At 32.5% G+C, this 18646-nt stretch overlaps 1 protein-coding gene across 3 annotated transcripts in view; it reads left to right on the top strand.

Moving 5' to 3' along the window:
- The window catches only part of ZCCHC7 (zinc finger CCHC-type containing 7), a 246704-nt gene that overhangs the window by 209476 nt on the left and 18582 nt on the right, over positions 1–18646 (top strand). For all 3 annotated transcript variants that reach the window (XM_042243238.2, XM_012120976.5, XM_004004248.6), the window contains one exon: positions 3622–3657. In XM_042243238.2, coding sequence (XP_042099172.1) covers positions 3622–3657 — 36 coding nt within the window. The remainder of the gene's footprint in view (positions 1–3621; positions 3658–18646) is intronic.

The following is an 18646-nucleotide window of genomic DNA, read 5'->3' as shown; positions in this document are numbered from 1 at the left end:
TAGCAGTGGCGGTGTTCAGCATGTATGTGACGTGCATTCTGTTATTGTATGCTTGGCTTGTCAGCCTGCAGCTTTCTGACACTCACTTATGTCACTCTTTATTCAGAGAGGAAGAAGCTTTTGATAATTTGACAAGACAAGCTCTTAAACGATCTAGGTCATGGCCTTCACTGTCTGTGATTGTGAACATATTTCCTGAAAGCCCTGTCACTCATCACAGCTACATTTTCTCCCGGGGAGCCACAGGCCTGTCCTGGTCTCTTGTCAGCTCATACATTTTGGTTATTCATATACCAAATACAGTACTGGGGTTTTTTTCTTCCCTTTTGCAAATGCTAGCATGTTAGTAAGGCTAATCCTTTCTCCTGTGCTGTGTTCCCAGCAGGGCTGCGTTCAAGGGCTCTCTCTAGTACAAGGCAGACAACTGGCCAAGGGGAGCTGAGGAGGAGGAAAGGCCGCTTAGTGCTGTTTTTGTGTTTGTTCATTGTTGTGGAAATATGAGAACTGGTGGCAAGGGCCTTGTCTATTGAGCACTTGAGTCTTGGTCTGCTGTCAGGGGCTGTTTAAGATTGAGTGTTTTATTTTCTTTGATGTTCACATTTGAGAATAGGGAAGTGGGAATTAAACAACAGATGCACTAAGCCGTTGTTCTAGTAAAACAATAATTAGCACCTGATAAAATTCAATATGGGTCGAAATGCACAATATAAACTCTCTCAATTCATCTGGTGTGGCAAACTGTGTTGATTCATCTTTGAATTTTATGAATAATAACACTCAGTATTCATGTATGGTTTATTATACAAAATACAATAGAGGGGAAAACTAGTTGGGCAAAAGTTGGCAAACACTGTAGTACACTGCTAAAGCAGATGTACAAGTATACTTTGTGTGCTTTCAGTTGTGGGGCTTGAGGAGGCCCTTTGGGTTGCCATCCATCTAAGTGCCAGTTAGGTGAGATCACCAGGACAACCAACAAATACAACTGTATTTTAGTAGTTTGTTACATTTTCATCTTAGGTAAGTTCCACAGCAGACCAGTCATTCGTTTTCTTTATTTTTTTCTGGACTTTCTAGTTCATTCCATTAGCCTTTATATCTCTATACTTCATTGTAAATATTTTTAAATAAACATTTTTAAATGCTCCAGTTGTAATAGTAATCCTCTTGCTATGGAATTTACTTCATTTTATCTTAAGTTTTCCATGCAATATATTGGGTTGGCCAAAAAGTTCATTTGGCTTTTTCCATATGCTGTTTTATGTGTATGCAGTATATAAATATGCATACTGTGGCATTATAAAAAGAAAAGAAAAATATATAAAGTAGCTTAGGAATGGTAAAAGAAGTTGAAGCTACAGCAAGCAAGAAACATTTATATTTTAAGAGTTCATTAATGAGACATAGTTACATGTCATATATCTAGAATTAAAGATACTTACTTTATAATGGCACCCGTTTTAAGTAAAATATTTCTTTTACTTCTTTTAACCTTACATGAAAATATATAGAAAATGTAAAATGGAACCAAGTATGGGAAAGTTGAGTAAAAGTACTTGTAAGATAGTCAAGTAGGGTTTATAAAATTGTAACAGCATTGTCTAATGAAAGAAAAGAAGTTTCATGTCTCTTAGTACTAATTTTCTGTATCAGGCATCATCTTCATATACAGTACAATCAGATGATTGTTCAAAAACCAAGTAATTCGTTTATTACCAAATTGCTGCAACACAAGAAAAGGTCACATGGTAGAGTGGCATTCTGCCAGAGTATGACAACTCAGTGATTGCGATTTTTCAACCGTATTATTCTGAGGACATTGTGGTAATCAAGAAGTATCCATAACTAATGTATAAATAACTGCTTGCTTATCTCTACAGTAATCCAACTCAGATTATATATACATAGCAAAAAGCTTATGATAGAAGGTAGGAAATGAATATTTAAGGGTATCTTGTACATCAGATCTTTGTGTGTAAATATGTTTATAAAAATATGTGTGTACATACACACACACATATATATATACCTGTATACATATACACACACACACACACACACACACACACACACACATCTGTAAGAACTTTTGTATCCTACAAGTTTGCATCTGTTGTTTGGTACCTAACAGAATCTTTGCCTTCTGAAGCTACTTTTTACTTTCTAATAATAGTTTGCTTTTGATCAGTGTTGTTCATTCAGAGATTACTGTATATAAGTGGCTTTTTTTAGTTAGACACCTTAGTTTACATGAATCTGACATTTAAATTGGAAAGTTGGCCACTAATTAGTCTAATTTGCACACCTTTCTTTAGAAAATTCCATTGGATAGTTAAGCTTAAGATACATAATGGATAAAATTTTCAGTATGGTTGGAACATACGTACTTTTATCACTAATGACGGTATAATTAGTAGAGATTTTGCCATTCAAAAGTTATTTTCTGAATTATTGCCATGCCCATAATATTTTAGATTGTATGAATCATCTTTGTTATCTTTATCACTACCCTGAAAAATAAAGAGGAATGACAAATTAGGTAAAGAATTGTTTCAAAGATTATAAAGGTTTAAAAAAGATATAACTCACTCTTAATTTTAATGTGTGCATATGTATATGTATATGTTTGTGTGTGTATATATATGTGTATATATACATTTTTAAACAAAAGCTATAAATTCATATCCACTTTAAGGATTGCCATTTACTTAGCTTGGTAGTTTAATTTGTTAAAATCATTGCTATCTTATAGTTATTATTGAAAATATTTTTTGTTTTCAACAGTTCTTTTTCTGAGACAATAATAAACTGATCAGCTATTCATGAAGAACTTAGTTAGAAGATGTGTCTCTTTAACAGAGTCATAATTTAAGCATAAGGAAAGATTTATATGTGTGTCCGTAAGGAAGTATCTCCTAACTGGTTTTTGTTGCTGTTGCTTTTGTTTGTTTTGTTTTGTTGTTACCTATTCTGGTTTCAGTAAATCACTCTTTTACAAAATTATTGTGGTTTTATTGGGTTTTTAAAGTTATATCTTTATATATATATCAGTGGAGAAGACTTGACTTTTATGGGGAAAGGTATAGAGTATAGATTCTTAAAGCTGTCTTTTGTTTTGCTTTTTTAGTTCTTTTTTATGTATTTCATAGAGTATAGCAAGTGATTAGGTAAAACATCAGAAATGTATAACTACAGTGAAGTCTTCTTAAAAGTAGTTGCTATTAAATTGTTTTCTATCATACTACCAGGCTTCAAAATGTTCTTTTAAAAGGTGTACTTGGTGAGTCTTATTGATTTTTGAACACTGCTGTTCATTTATCAGTTTAACTGAGTTATGGCTCTTAATCACATCTTAGTGCCCAAAACTTCTAACCTGAAAAGAAAAAAAGAGAGAGAAAACTTTGTTACTGGCTTTCTGACAATGGCAGGGAGTGTGTTAAACCAGTGTAAAATTCAATTAAACTGTCTAGCCAGGTTTTTGAAGCTGAAATGCAGACCCTTTCTGTTAAGCTTCTTATTTTCCTGTGACCGACACCGGTGGATGCTGGGTTATGCCAAAACCAACAGGCTGTAAAGTACCTTGTTTCATGCTCGCAGCTGATCAATATTTTTATTTTCCAGGCTTGCCCAGAAATCTGGAGGCAGTATCACCTAACGGTGAGTAGAAACACCTTTTTTATTTTCCCCAAGACCTAGCCTATTTACCCTTCTCTGAACTGTTGACCATAAAATATAGACAAGCATCTTCTACTGGAAGATAATAAACATCTGAAGCATTTTTGTACTGAGAAAGCAATAATATACTTTTTCTCTTCTCCCCTGCCCACTACTCTGTCCTTTATTTTCCAGTTCTTGAAAGATTTTCATTGTTTTTTATTACTCACATCATTTAATGATTACATCATGGTATTTCTCAGTTTTCCTAGATGACATTCATTAAAGGGGAAAAGTATGCTAGGAGCAAAAAGGAACAGTAGTAATCCAGCAATCCAGTGTCTTTAAAATGTTGTATTATCTACAGTCCACAAGCATACTATCCACACTATGTTCCATTATAATTTTTCTGGCTTTACCAAAAGCTTTACACATTATATTTTAGTGAAGCTAGAAAAAACTAGGATATCTTTCACAGAGAACAATTCAGCTGTCATATCCTTAAGCCCTTCTTGACTTATTCAAAATGTATAAATATCTTCTTTATACCATTCAAGTTATTTAATTCTTTGGTTTCCTTTTATTATGATTTTAGGCCACGTAGAAGCAGAAAACATAGTCTGCTGTGGAATCAAATTGACTAAAACTCAATATTACGAGTCAGTTTATTTTTAATATTTAGCTTAAATAATTTCAGTAATTCACCATAGACCCACTAGTCATTTCTTTTAATGTATTAAATATGTTGTGCTGAGCAAGAAACAATAAAAATTACTCTTGTACTTACACAGTTATGCAGTATATTTAAAAGCAGTTCTTTAAAGTTTAACTTACTAAAAAAATGTTTTTTGTTTGTAGGAGGACATAGTAAAATAGAAACGGTATAGTTTTTACAAAGCATGTCTTCTTTCTGCTCTCCTCTTAAGAAATAAAAACAAACCAATAAGTCGACTCAGACTATCAGTGTGCCTGTTACAAGCCCCAGAAGTACATCAGGTGGTTTGTTTTCACATTCTGTTGTCACTGTTTACTTTGTTCAAAGATTCTTGGTAGAAAGCCGTAATTCCTCTACTATCCTCAATCCCAAATTGGGTTTCATTAAAATTCCTTAGTGGTATCCCCTACTCAAAAATAAATACACACACATGTGAGTGAGCAGATGCACACACACATATACACACATTACACATATATGTTACAGATATAATGCATATGAACACATTATGTTTGTGTATAGGTAGCAGTTTTTTTTATCCTAACACACTATGGTGAAATTCTTAGCCTAAACTTAACTGGAATTAAGTCATGTGTTATACTTTTCACTCTTTGGAACTGTATAGCAAGTTTTCATCAGCATTTTTATTAAGTAATAGCCTAATGTATATGACATTGCATTAATTTTCTGTTTTCCTATAAGTTAGAGAATTCCAATCATGAAAACTTGAAGTGTAAGAAATAACTATTTTAAAACTATTCTTTTCATTATTTGCACCTGTATTTTTTTTTTATATAACTGTCATAGAAGGATAGAAATCAATGTTTGGTATAACATATATTTTAAGGTTTGTTTAATATTGTAGCTTTTGAAAAACATAAATTGTAAAAGGAATAGTTAGAAAAAAGTAAAAACAAAATGAATTTGCCTTTGGAGAAATCACAGTATATTCTATCTGTAGGTTTAACAAAATCATTTTGAAAAGTTTGTCTTAAATCTGGGATCATGATTAATTTTTCAAAATAATATTGAAATAACTATCACAATTCTAAATTATCAAGTTTCAATTAATAAGTAAGTGTTAGTTTCCTGTGTAAGCATAAATGCAAAACAAGTATATTTATAATCGTGTACATCAGTCCAACTAAAATAATTATGCATATAGGCAATATCCTAATGTGTGCAATTAAGCAATATTTAATCTTGAATAAAAGCAAGATACATGATGAGTTTAGTCATCTTCAGCTCTTTTACTAGGCGATGGACTGCCATCTATTGACTCATAGTAGCCCTCACACATGAATGTGGCGTCAATCAGGGCAGTGACCAACTAATGAAACCCAGGTTAGAACTGCTATTATATAGCCATTTAAACTAATCTTCTTGAATTTGGATATTTCTACACATAATCATTGATTAATTTCTTTTTCTAACCAAAACATGCCCATTTCTTATTCAGAATGAACTATGCTTTCTTTTTTAAAGGAAGAAGTGGATTTGTATATCTAGTTTAGAAATGTTTACATTTGAGAAGTTTTTGATTGCATTTATCTGACTGCCAGTCAGTGAGGATAGAAGGATATTTACACAATCTAAAGTTTAACTACTACAATTTAAGATCTATCCAGGAATCACTTTCTTTTAAAAAAAAAATCTATAGGTTAAACAGTTTTATTTCTCAAACACACAGGAAAGATGGTAGAGTTGACTGGTTTAAATGAGCCTGTGAAATCAAATCAGAAATTCCTTAAAATACATTCTGAAATAATAAAATTAAAGAAGTATTCACTATTTTCAGTAATTTCATGAGAGGTCAAATAAAGTCTCCTTTATAACTTATATCTGAATAATAGCTTTTTAACCAGACTTGACTAGACTCACTATATTAATAAAGAAAAAAGAAATAAGACCATCATCCTAAAGGGTGCATCCTAATAAAACTCTGGCACTACATATATTTATGTGTATATATATATATATATATCCATATTATAACAGATATTTGGCTATGTCATTTTTCTTTATATATTTTTTTAGTGGCTATAAAATTATATCATATTTAATGACTTTAGATTATCAATTTGTAGATCTGATGGGAAAAAGAATAATATATGATTTTTATTTAGCAGTTAAATAATTTTTCTGAATAGTTTATGTATTTACCTCCTTCAAAAAAATGTTTAGAAAGTTTTTTAAATCTTCAATAATATAGCACTGTTCTTGTATTTTAATTTCTGTAATATTTTCAGATTTTGGTAAAGGCTAACTTTGAATATTCTTTTTCATCTTGTAGATAACTCATTCTAGATTTTAAAAATTTCCCTCTTTAACTATTCAAGAAGGAAAGTCCCTTCCCCCATCCCCTGTCATTTCTAGTCTCATTTGTATTAAAAATCCCAGGCCAAAATGGCCACCAACAGAGTTTTACAGCCAACAGAATTTTTAACTAGTAGAGGCTATAATTTGACATGTTTTAGACATTTTTTTGTCTTGTTTTAAATCTACTTACTTTAAAAAGTAACCAGGAGTTTGCTGTTTGAGGGGCAGATGTATTAAGAGCCAAAAAGGACAATACATCTTTTATGTTTAATTTTGTGCTTGGATTTCTTTGTGTGCATTGTTAAAATGGGTTACAACCTACTACCTTTTATTTTAACTAAAAGTTTAAACAGGAAGCAAATGTGACCTTTTTGAAAGAATTAGGTTTTGAGTGTTTCTTTATATATAATGTTTGAAATACCTAGAATTCAAAAGCAAAATACTTGCTCTCAGGGACATGAACAGAAAGGAATAGCTTCCATGTCTTCCTTTCTAGTCTAGGAAAGGCTTGTGACCTGCGTTTACTAGAAATTAATAGTAGTCTTACCTGAACTAATTGAATGCCAGAGTGTATCTTATGGACCATCACTAACAATATCATTTCATCTTGCCACTTAGTTTTCTCTCCTTACTTGAAAACATCAATTTAGAAATGTGTTCTTTGGATTTTCACAGTATGGAAATAGGAGTTTGAATGTTACTCTCTAAAACATTCTCTGCCATACATTGAATAGGCAACCCTAAATGCCAACAGATTCAAATTTAACTTTAGGACTGTGTTTTATAGTCCAGAAGGAAGGACCAAGAAAGTGGAATTTCATTATGAGGCAACAGCTATACAAAGGCATTTATCCTGGAATTGTTATATCAGTTAGGGTGGGTGACAGTTTTCTACCTGGCTAATATTAAAATGGAATATATTTTAATTAACTTAAAATGTGAAAAAAAATGAAGAGTTAAAGGAGATTCAAAAAGTCAGCCTCAAGCCAAAACCTTTTCTTTTCATGGACAGAAATCTCTCTTTTTCTCTTTCTCTCTCTTCATTGACTATATATTGGGAATCCTAAATCTCCTAATGAGAGCTTCTTGGCTACATAAACAGAACTGTAAAACCCACAAGAACCCCATCCACACAGCAGATATCAAGTGCTAGGACTTTGATTTTTCTTCCATGTATGTGTGTCTATGGAAGTAGAACTGGTTACATACTGTGTTTTAAAATGTCAGATACTTCCAAACAGAGTGATAACTAAGCCTCACTCTATTTTAGAATTATTTAAGTCACCTTTTTCTTCATACTTTTTTTTGAAGCCTGGCATACAAATTATCACAAACTAAGACTTTATAAATTCATTTTGGAGGCCCTTATTTTGGTCTTTCAGTTCACTTTGCCAGCTTCCTTAAGAACTGGGAATACTCTTGTTTAAATTGTAGGGCTCTTTCCTCTGTGTCTTGAATCACTATGGTTAAGTGTTGTTATTAAGATATTACATCTCTGTAAAATTTTTCAGAGTTTTAGTTTTTATCAAAATGCCCTTAATAATACTAGAACACTACCATAAATGTGAATGTACTATGCTCTGAGGACTCAGATGGTACATGGGTGTTTTGTAGTGCCTCAGGGCCATCTTTCCATTGTAGTACTAGAAAATAAATCATGCTGCTTTCTGTTTCAGGTTAGCTTTGGTGTCTGAATAAAAAGAGTTTTCTGAATAACCATTGATGACTTATTTTCTAATATTCCATTTTGATAGCAGAGATAGAAAATATATTTGTACAGTGACCAAAATTTTTAAAGATTTTTTCAAATGGAAAATTTATGTGAGTACTTTAATATTTACTTAAACACTCACCTTGTTCTTAAAGAATTTAGTGTCACCATTTTGCTAATAATTTTTTAGTTCAATCTAACCATGTTTTGAATTTAGTATAAAAGATAATTACGACATTTACAGAGTAGGTCAACTGATTTTTTTCACTAGCATGTTGGACCACATTTGCTAGAACTTATCATTGGAAGCAATTGGAAAATGCAATTTCAAAGCAAATGAAACCTGGAATTATCAATCTCAATAAATGAGATTCATTTAAAAATAAATACAATTTGCCAAATCATCAAAAAGCAATTTTCGAAAGCTTCTGTAATAGGAAGGGGGAAAAAGGTGAATGTTGTGAATTATAAATGCATATGTTATTTTTACTCTCACAGTGTTTCATCAGACCTCTAGACATTGTATATATACAAACTTATTTTTGAATTTGAGTAGAATAAATTATTTAGATTTGAATATAGTTTATTTCTATTTATTAAAGCACATGAGAGAGCCTTCATATTTTTATTTTGTCAAAGGAATATTGAGGTGTCATCTCCTTCAGTGAGAATGCCCAACTTACTTGATTTCCAGTATTTTAATGCAAAAATTAGTTTGTTTTAAATGAGGAATCAATATGGCATATTTTGAGTAGTTGTTTTAATATATTTAAATAATATCAAGTGCTTTATGAAAATAATTCTAATATAGACTTAAATGTTTCAGAAGAAATGAGAAGTATGCAGCATTCACACAATTTAGAAAAGATTCTTTATGAATATTTTGTCCAGGAAACAGCTGTGTTTTTGTCATTTTCTAAGTATCTTTAATGTCCTAATCACCCATTATTGTGATTTCTGGGTTTTTTTAGGTAGTGCATGTTGCTAATAATAAACTAATTGAATCTTAAGCTCTATTATAAACTTCCTTTCTTCAACTGACAAAAAAACATCACTGTGCTGTTTGTATGCCCCTTAGTGGCTAGGAGCAAAGTCTATTACATAGAAGACATATATTTACTATATGGGCTTCAAGTTTTACTTTCATTTTAGAATTTTAAAGAAATACCTGTTGCGGTTTATATTTTCTTATCTGTTAATAAATGTTTCTCCTACAGATTATAGAAACATGGAAAATGACATTTGGGCTTTTTGCTACTCTTTTTTTCTTTTCCTTAGTGTGTTCACCTTTATACTTACAAAGGAATTATAGTTAGGCAATTTCTTCTTGATACTTAAATTTTATTGAAATTAAATCTCAATTTCTAAGTATTTATAATTTTAGCATGTATAACATTTTTAAAATATTTTCTTTCTTCTCCTTAAAAAACATACATCATTCATATAATCCCAAAGAAGACGACATTGTGTTTTCCTTTGAAGCTCTACACTTTGAAATATTGTTCCAAATATGACAAAAGTTAATGTAAGCAGAGAGCCTGAGAATTTTCCAGATTAACTTGATTAAACTTCAAGATTCATGAAGTTTAATACTGCACAATAATACCTAGCTTAATAATAAATTAGAATTTAAAAATCTGAAATGTTGAATGCTTATTCTTTGTCATGTTAAATACATGTTAAGAGTATAGAATTATTAGGTAGGACAATTTTAGCATATTTGAGTGATTATTATTCATATGTGCTTTGAATGGGTGGTTCATACATTCCTTAAATATATTCCAGGTGATTGAGTTTGTCATGATCTTCTCTGGACATTTCAATACAAGAATAAAAGTATACTGGACCAGTGATATTTGTAGTAAGCATTCCTTTTAGTAGTCATGCATGTGAATGACATGGTAGATTACAGTAATTCCTAACAGGTCTTAACTGTTTAGGAATCGATTAATCAAAATCATGATCAACTATAACCTTTAAAGGTTTTGTTCAGTCATTTGACTAATCTTCAGGAAAAGGCTCCTGAAAGAACCCCTTGACTTACTGACATGAATAATCTCTCTCAATTAGTGTTATGTTTTCTGTTATGATATAAGATACAGTTGTAAACTTAGGTTGAATTAAGTTTAATATTTTAAAAGCAGGGAGGGAGGTGGGAGGGGGGTTCATGTTTGGGAACGCATGTAAGAATTAAAGATTTTAAAATTTAAAAAATAAAAAACTAAAAATATATATATATTTTAAAAGCAAAATCTCTTGAATTACTATAAGTTAGTGGATTGCTGATAAACCCAGATTTTAGATTTGGAATTCATTTGCCATTTGATCCTCACATACCAGAAAGTCATGAGAGTTATATTTTTGTATATTTGCAGATATTTTCTTCTAGCTATTTTGAGTTCAGCAGTGGTCCTCTAAGACCAACAACTCTGGTTTTTTAGAAATATCTAAATTATTATATGAAGAAAAATGCTACATGTTTAGAGGACAGTTGAGCAAAAATACTTTTTTTTAGTATCTTTGGAATTAAAGTAGATTTCCCCCTTAATTGGTATACCAATAGACTACTAGATCACATTTGAAAAACAAGAATTATTCACTAAGAATGTTCAGAAATCCATGTTAGCTTTGTAAAAAGGATTCATTGTGTAAACCAATTGTTAATAAAGCTATCCCAGTATTTTAATTCCTCTTTTTCAAAACTCATACAGAATTAACTCTTAAATAGATTTTAAGGTCACCTTTATAATTTTGTAGTATATTGATGTCTATAAATACCAGTTTTACATAAGTATTGTTCCTTTACATGTATTTGTGGATTATCCCACATTTCTTTTCAGTTAAAGGAACTAAATTTTGGATTGTTCCTTAACTATATTTATACAATAAAATCTTAATTCCCTCATTCTTAAATCACTCACATTTCATTTATTTGTCTTTATACCGTATTCCTTCTCACATATTAAACTCTTTAGAAAAATGTACTGTAAAATTGGGGTGAAAGGGTAGGCTTATTTCTGAGGAAATTACTAGGAAATGTTTTAATCATAATATAGGGGAAAGAATGCCAGCTTTGGGATCAGACTTTGGTTTAAATTATAACTTTATGTTATAACTGTATTTAGCTGTACAAACCTAGTTAAAATATTTCCCTTTTGAGATCCTCAGTTTCTTCATCTGAAAAATGGGTATAAAGCCTTCTAGGGTTGTTGTAAGTATGCTGTGAAATAATAAATGTAAAGTACTTTGCACAATACCTAACACACAGCCTATGTTCAACAGCCTATATCCAATACAGCCATCCCACAGATGACTCACTCCTGTAGAAATAAAACACTGGACTCAGATTATGTATTTTAAAGTCTTAATGACCCTTTTCATGTCTGTCTCCTAAAAATGTTTCCTCTTTAGAGCTGTTGAAATGAAATCCCCATAAGCAGTGTGTTTTCTTAAAATTATTTATCTCAGTTTTCATTTTCTAGTTATGCTCATCTTTTCTAGAAATATAGGTAACTTTGAATTAAATATAGCAGATTATTTTCTTAATTTGATTTGCCTAAAAATCATTATAAAGACTTTTTAAAAGTAGATCACAAACATATTTACTCCCTCTCTTAGTGAAAATGATGATATAGAATGTGTACCATTACAAAGATAAAATGGTATCATTTTGAAAAAGCACATTGTTAATAAATATATAATTCTTAAGTGGTAATGTCAGTGTCATCTGAATATAGTTATCTCTCATAAGCAATTATAATACTTTCTACCAAAGCTAGAGAGTTTATGTTAATCAGATAAAAAATGAAGCAAAATAGCATATCAATTTTTGCCCTTCAGGTAAAACTGCTTCCTGTGCCTTCATATGACTGATGCCAGAAACCAGCCTGATTTCACAATGAAATATTGAGTTATAAGAGCTTGGTCAGTTGTTCTGAAGACTCCCACCCATATTCTCATATAGGTCCAGCAGAAAGGACAACAAAAAATTAAAACACTTCCTCAATGGATGTGATTGATAGTCTTTCAAAGAGCATTCCTATTCCATATTCTTTATTTTAGGACAAGCAGGAGCTAAGATGGAACATATTGTAAAAGCATTACTTCTCCCGCTTTAAGGAGGTACTTACTACTGTGGAATTCTCTACCTTTGTGGCTGGTGGCTAAGAGTATTTCAGTAGGATAAGCATGGGTGGGCTATCAGCAGGGGAAGAAGTATGTGTTGTAAGTCATGTGAAGTTATGACAAAAATGAGAATCTTGGGGCTTATTTGGATCCCCTGTGTATTAGCTAATAAATATAATAAAGCTGTGGTTCTATTATTCTACAGTTTTTCAGTGGGATAGTTTATATGCAATTATATGCAAAATATATAGGCAGATTTGAATATGTTAAGCACTGCATGTGGTTGGAAGATGTATATTAATGTGGTTTCTGTGTTTTATGATCTACCCCAGTAAACATTCACATAAAATATCAATGGATTCACACATGTATGTGTTCTTCTCTTTCCCTTCCCCCCACATCCTGTCTCCATGCCCTCCTCATCCCTCCACCCTTCATCAAAGCTTGTGGTCCTTTTCCATCCGTGTACTAAAAGGTTCTTTGTAAACCAGGCCATTTGTCCATCATTGTTTGGGGTCCAAACAGTGGTAAGATACCCTGTCACCGATCCCGCGTGCTATGAATGGCAGCTCCTCTCCGGACAATTGGCGGAGGGGCCGAGAAATATTCCTGAGAGGATTATTTAACCTTTCAATTTAGAGGGCACAAAGCCCAGCTGATTAATGAACTTTCTGATGGGCACTGATAAGCGGATCTATTTCTTTATTTCCGCTAAAAGTGATTCCTTCTCCTGTCCATATTACTATAATCTTAAACATAAAATGTGGCAAATAGATTAAAAAACAGCACTAAAGAGTTTATCTGCCTGGCAAACTGAAGGAGCTAAATTAAAATTGGTAATGACAGCAGTGGCTCAGCCTCATATATGGTTTTTAAATGCACTGTGTATTTTGAAGAGACTTATTCTCCAGCACGACTGGTAATGACTGCTTTTGGTGCACAGTCTGGGGCTGGCTTCTGTTATCCCCACCCCACCCCACCCCCCACCCCCCCAAAAAAATGAGTTGTGTTATCTGGATGGCTGCAGACACATACGCATCCCCCTTTCTCACTGCATGGGCAGACAAGGTCGATAGCATTACAAGGTATTTGTGGCAGTGCTTGTTTCAGTTTTCAGAGCTGCCAGTTTCCAGGCGGATTTGAATTACAAAAGAAGAAGCTGGCATGAAAATTGAAAGGTTTTATCGGCTGGTCTGAAGCCTCATAGCACATTGCTTATTTATGCAGTCCATTTGCACCAGGAAATATAAAAAGGAAATACATTTTTAAAATAAGGCCATAAAGACCCAGATATGTTTAAGATGGCAAATAAAATATAGATACCTATAATATCTTTCCAGGAAACGATTTTCACTTAATGTTGCACATTACTTCAGAAGAGCATTTATGTTGCTGTCATAAATTTGTGCGTTTGTGTCACTATGTAGGTAGTCTCTGGGGATTAAGAAAGAAGCCTTTGCTAACTTACTTTAAAATTAAAATAGACGGAGGGATAGCTCTGCAGTTTGAGAGCTACATTGGAAATATTTAAATAGGGTGGTAAATTAAACTTAAACTAACATTTTTGCATTCCATGTAAAATTAGCTATGGCCCAGTGAATAAATGCCACTGCCTTTGGAGAAAATTGGGATGCTTTTTAAGCCATGAAGATTTGGAGCATTCAGAGGGTAAATTACTGTGATCCTTACTGTCTTGCATATGTTCATTGTTCTCTGCTTACTGAGGTTTTCTTTTCTGTTGTTGGTTTTTTTGGGGGGAGGTCAGGTAGGGTTAGAATGTCATTTACAAAAGGAAAAACCATAAATTAATAAATTTAATAGCTCCTTATAAAACTTATGCTTCATTCATTTTAGTCTTCAAATATATTGTCTGTTAGATTTTGCCTAACACTCAACATTGTGAATATATTATCTGTTTGGGAGTTATACCAACTGTTTACCCCTGTCCTTATTACTGTAGTGTAGTTTTGACTTGAAAAAGATACAGTCATGTAATCCCTTACACTGTAGGCTACATAAAATAAAGATATAAGTATACAAACATACAGTACTTCAAGGACTTGAATACTTAATGGTCTTGCCACACTGGTTATTTGCCGCCTTCAACCCACTGGCTTATAAAACTTAAGAGTATCCAAAAGAGGGATAGGGAGGAAGTTATGTGTACATAGGAAATTTCAAATCAAATTTCAAATCAGAATAAAGCAACACACTTTATTTGTTACAGTTCAAATGAACACTGTTTTAGAATTCATCTTCCAATAAAGCAAATTGCTCTATTATTACTCTCCGCTTAACCATGAGAGATGCAATTTTTTTTTTTTTTTTTGCAATTTTCATTTTCACCAGTGTCTGGTACCTTTCTCATGTTTTCATGACCTGGACTAATTACTTCATGTAGTGTTTTTTTAACAGAGAAAATATCAAAAGCATACACGTCTGCTGCATGCTAATGATGTGCTGTACATTTTTTCATGAATTTTCATAAGGATTTTTTCTACGTAGCATGTGTGGCTTAATGATGTAATCACCCGATAGACTAGAAAATGCTCCAAAGGAGACGTTACGGTCTGTTGTGTACATAATACATGTTTCAAAAATCTGCCTAATTAAGGAATTACTCAATGGATTGGGAATCTGTTGGGTACATGACATAGTTTTTTTAACACATCGAAAATACAGGTATGTCATTATATATGGTGCTTTTAATGGAATTTTTAGGTTATAAGGGAAATTAATGGCAATGTCTGATGGAATACAATTGAATTCTTTTTTTTCACTGAGGAAAAACAAAGCTTAAAAATCTTCATGAAGGAAGCTTTGTTTTAAAATAATTTCAAAGCCTTTAGCTTGAGAAGAGACTTTCTTCCCAAATCTCTCACAGGGAAGTAATACTATGAATATTTGTCAGAACAGTATGCATATAGAAGGTTTTGTTCAAACCGTGGGTGGAGTAGACCTGGAGTTCAGGTTGCTAGGTGTGAGGGCCCACTCCAGAGAACCACTGAAAACAGAGAACAAGATACTAGCCTTTATAGGATAAGCAGTTTTGCCTTTTCACAGACTCAGCTTTGGTTCAGTTCACTGCAAAGCTATTTGCCCAACTTTAAAGTCTTTCTTTGATTCTTTTAGGCACCAGCTGTGATTTTCCTTGAATGTATACCAGTTACTTTTCTGTTGGCATTTATTTTGTGAACAACACCAAAGGAAAGGGAAGGCATCCATTCTTTCCGTGACTACTTTTCAAAAACTAAATAAAATACTTAGAATACTATATCTGATTTTAGAGTTGGTGGTAAAAATATTATCTTTAAATTGGGGGAGAAGTATGTTTAATTTTTTTTTTTAATTTTAAAATCTTTAATTCTTACATGCGTTCCCAAACATGAACCCCCCTCCCACCTCCCTCCCCAGAAGTATGTTTTAAATTCCAACTTTTGTTCTGTCCAAATGTGAAATTCATGCCATTAGGTCACTTCAACTAGTGGACTTTGACTATGTGGGCAAGCTTTCGGATTGCTGGAACATTTTCTTGACAAATCCTATTTGATTACTTGAGTTGGATATTTTAAAATACATGAATATTGGAAGGAGTCTTGAGCTGTTAGTTTATTAAAAGAATAAATTAATTGGAAATATTTTTGAAAGAATAAGGTAGTTCTCAAGCATGAAAAGCATAATTGATTTGAGAGGTATGTATACAGATGTTCAGGAGGACTGAAGCTAAGCTCAGTGCTTTACTCAGTGTTACATTTGGTCATGAATATATTTAACTTCAAGCACTTAATGTATTTGCTTTTTAATCTATATTCATATAACAAATTAGATTAATAAAAACATAGTCTAATCTTTAAGCATATGTATGATTATAAAAATAAGTCTATTTTGTATTCACAGGAGTAGAAAATTCCCTTTAATTAATGAAATTGATTGCAGATCCTATATAGTAATGAGCTTCAACTAGATACAAGCCCTCATTGGATCAAAGTCAGTCTAGATAAGGGCAGCCCAAGGTCACAGAGGGAGATCCCCAGCAGGTTCATTTGCATAAAAAATTACTGTTAGAAATAGGATACTGAGGTAGCTCTGGCGTTTTGATCTCTTGGCCTTTGTCATGGAGATTCCTGGTAGTGAAGGGAGTAAGGCCAGTGTCCCAGATAATGATTAACTGTTTTAATGGCATTCATTCATTCATTCCACACTAACTACTCATGCAGAAAAAAGGGTTATGTAAAATGACATTAGAAGAAAATCATTTGTAATCGTTGCATCGGGCTGCGCTTTGAGGAGACATTAGGAGTAAATCCGTGGCGTGGTAGGCTTATGCTTTATCTTCTGATATTTACTGAGTTTACTGGTGCATGAAAAGCTTTTAGCAAGAATAGCAGATGGGATGGACCTTTCATAGGTAATGCTATCTACCAGGTTATTACTTCTATATATTGATGGTAAAGTAATCTCCAAGATATCACCCTACAAATACAGATTATTTAAATATCTGTAACCAAAAAAACAAAAACAAAACTGCTTTCATAAATAGTTAATTTGGTTATCCAGTGGGTCAGTCTTTAGGTAAATCTTCTAACTTTAAAAAAAGTTCTAAAAAACTACATTCATTCCCTTGCATTTAACTTTTTGTCTGCAGTATAGATATGTATGACGGAACTTTGAACTTAGAGCTAATCAGTTGACACATTCTGCTTTAAATTGGACCTTTACCGTTAATTAAAAATAAAGACATGCTCCAAGGCAGAAGTATTGAGTAACAGATTTCTATTTCTAACACTTTAAAGAGCTGTAAGATTTTTGTTAGGTCATAGTATGAAAACTTGTCTACTGGAAATCGTTATTGAGTTTTCAGTACTGTATTTTCTAATACAGAAATGTTCTCTAATTAGGTAAGATCTAGGCTGATTTCATTCCTATTAAGTCCTAGTACATGATAGCAGCAGATAGCATTTGTCATGTCATTTACTAATTAATTATTGCAAAAGTTTGAATTTCCATAGCACGATATAAATACTGTTGCTATTTTTATTATAATAATAGAAGTTTTTAACTAGTGATATTATTCAGATGAATGAACATTCAGATGTTTGCATTCATCCAGGGGCATAAATGAACAGTGGGACTAAATATGAAGCTTTTTGAATGAGATTACTTTCAAAATAAAATGTGTCAACATTAAACATGATTTTAAAATCTTGATTAGAAGGATTTCTCTGTTCCTGGTACTATGACTGATTCCTATTCTCTTTGTATTACTAATTCCTTCCTGGTTCTGCCAGAGTACATCACTCACCCTCAAGGTGAAGTATGAGAGCTTACGAAGCTGTATTAATTTTTTCAGCCTTTTTAATATATAAAAGCATAATTTTATGAGTTCTCCCTTAATGACACAAAAAACTTAATATTATTTCCCAAAGTATCCAGACTATTAAAAATAACTAAAATGTATTGGATGCTTACACATGCATTATCTGATTATTAATTTATTAATACTTAGTGAACTCCTACTATACATCTAGGCCTATTCCAGGAGCGGGGGTAAGACACTGAACAAAAAACAGACAACATCCCTGCAAGTTAGGGGACAGGCAAACCAAATAAGTAAACAGTACAGGTGTCAGATATAGTGAGTACCTTGGAGTTTTTTTAAAAAAAGTAGTGAAACAGGATAGGGAACACAAAATGGAGGGAGCTAGCAGTGTTAAATAGGGCGGTCAGGAGGGCCTTACTAAGAAAATGACATCTGAGCCAAGACTTGAAGGAGGCAAAGGAGCTTAATTAACCATGCTTGTCTTGGGGAAGAGTGCTGCAGACAGACAGAGCAGCATTGGTACTCTGCAATTTCCTCAAACTTAAGCAATAAAGTAAACTCAGAGAAATTCCATTGAGCTTTTGCTGTGTATCCTCAATCAATAGCAGAGTTTCAGTATTCATGTCTACTTTAAATAGTTTTATTGGCTGCATAATTCATTGTCACTTTCTAAAATTTTGGAGGCTGTAACATCTATTCATTCACCAGGTATTTATTGAGCCTGTGCTGTGTTCTAGGTGAGATATTGGGAGACTTTTTTTTTTTTTGTCAAGAGCCAGATAGTAAATATTTTAGCTTTGTA

The sequence above is a fragment of the Ovis aries genome, chromosome 2 (genome assembly GCF_016772045.2).
Source record: "Ovis aries strain OAR_USU_Benz2616 breed Rambouillet chromosome 2, ARS-UI_Ramb_v3.0, whole genome shotgun sequence".
Taxonomy (NCBI): Eukaryota; Metazoa; Chordata; class Mammalia; order Artiodactyla; family Bovidae; genus Ovis; species Ovis aries.
The sequence above is the reverse complement of the archived record's forward strand: the minus strand, read 5'-3'. Positions and strand labels throughout refer to the sequence as shown.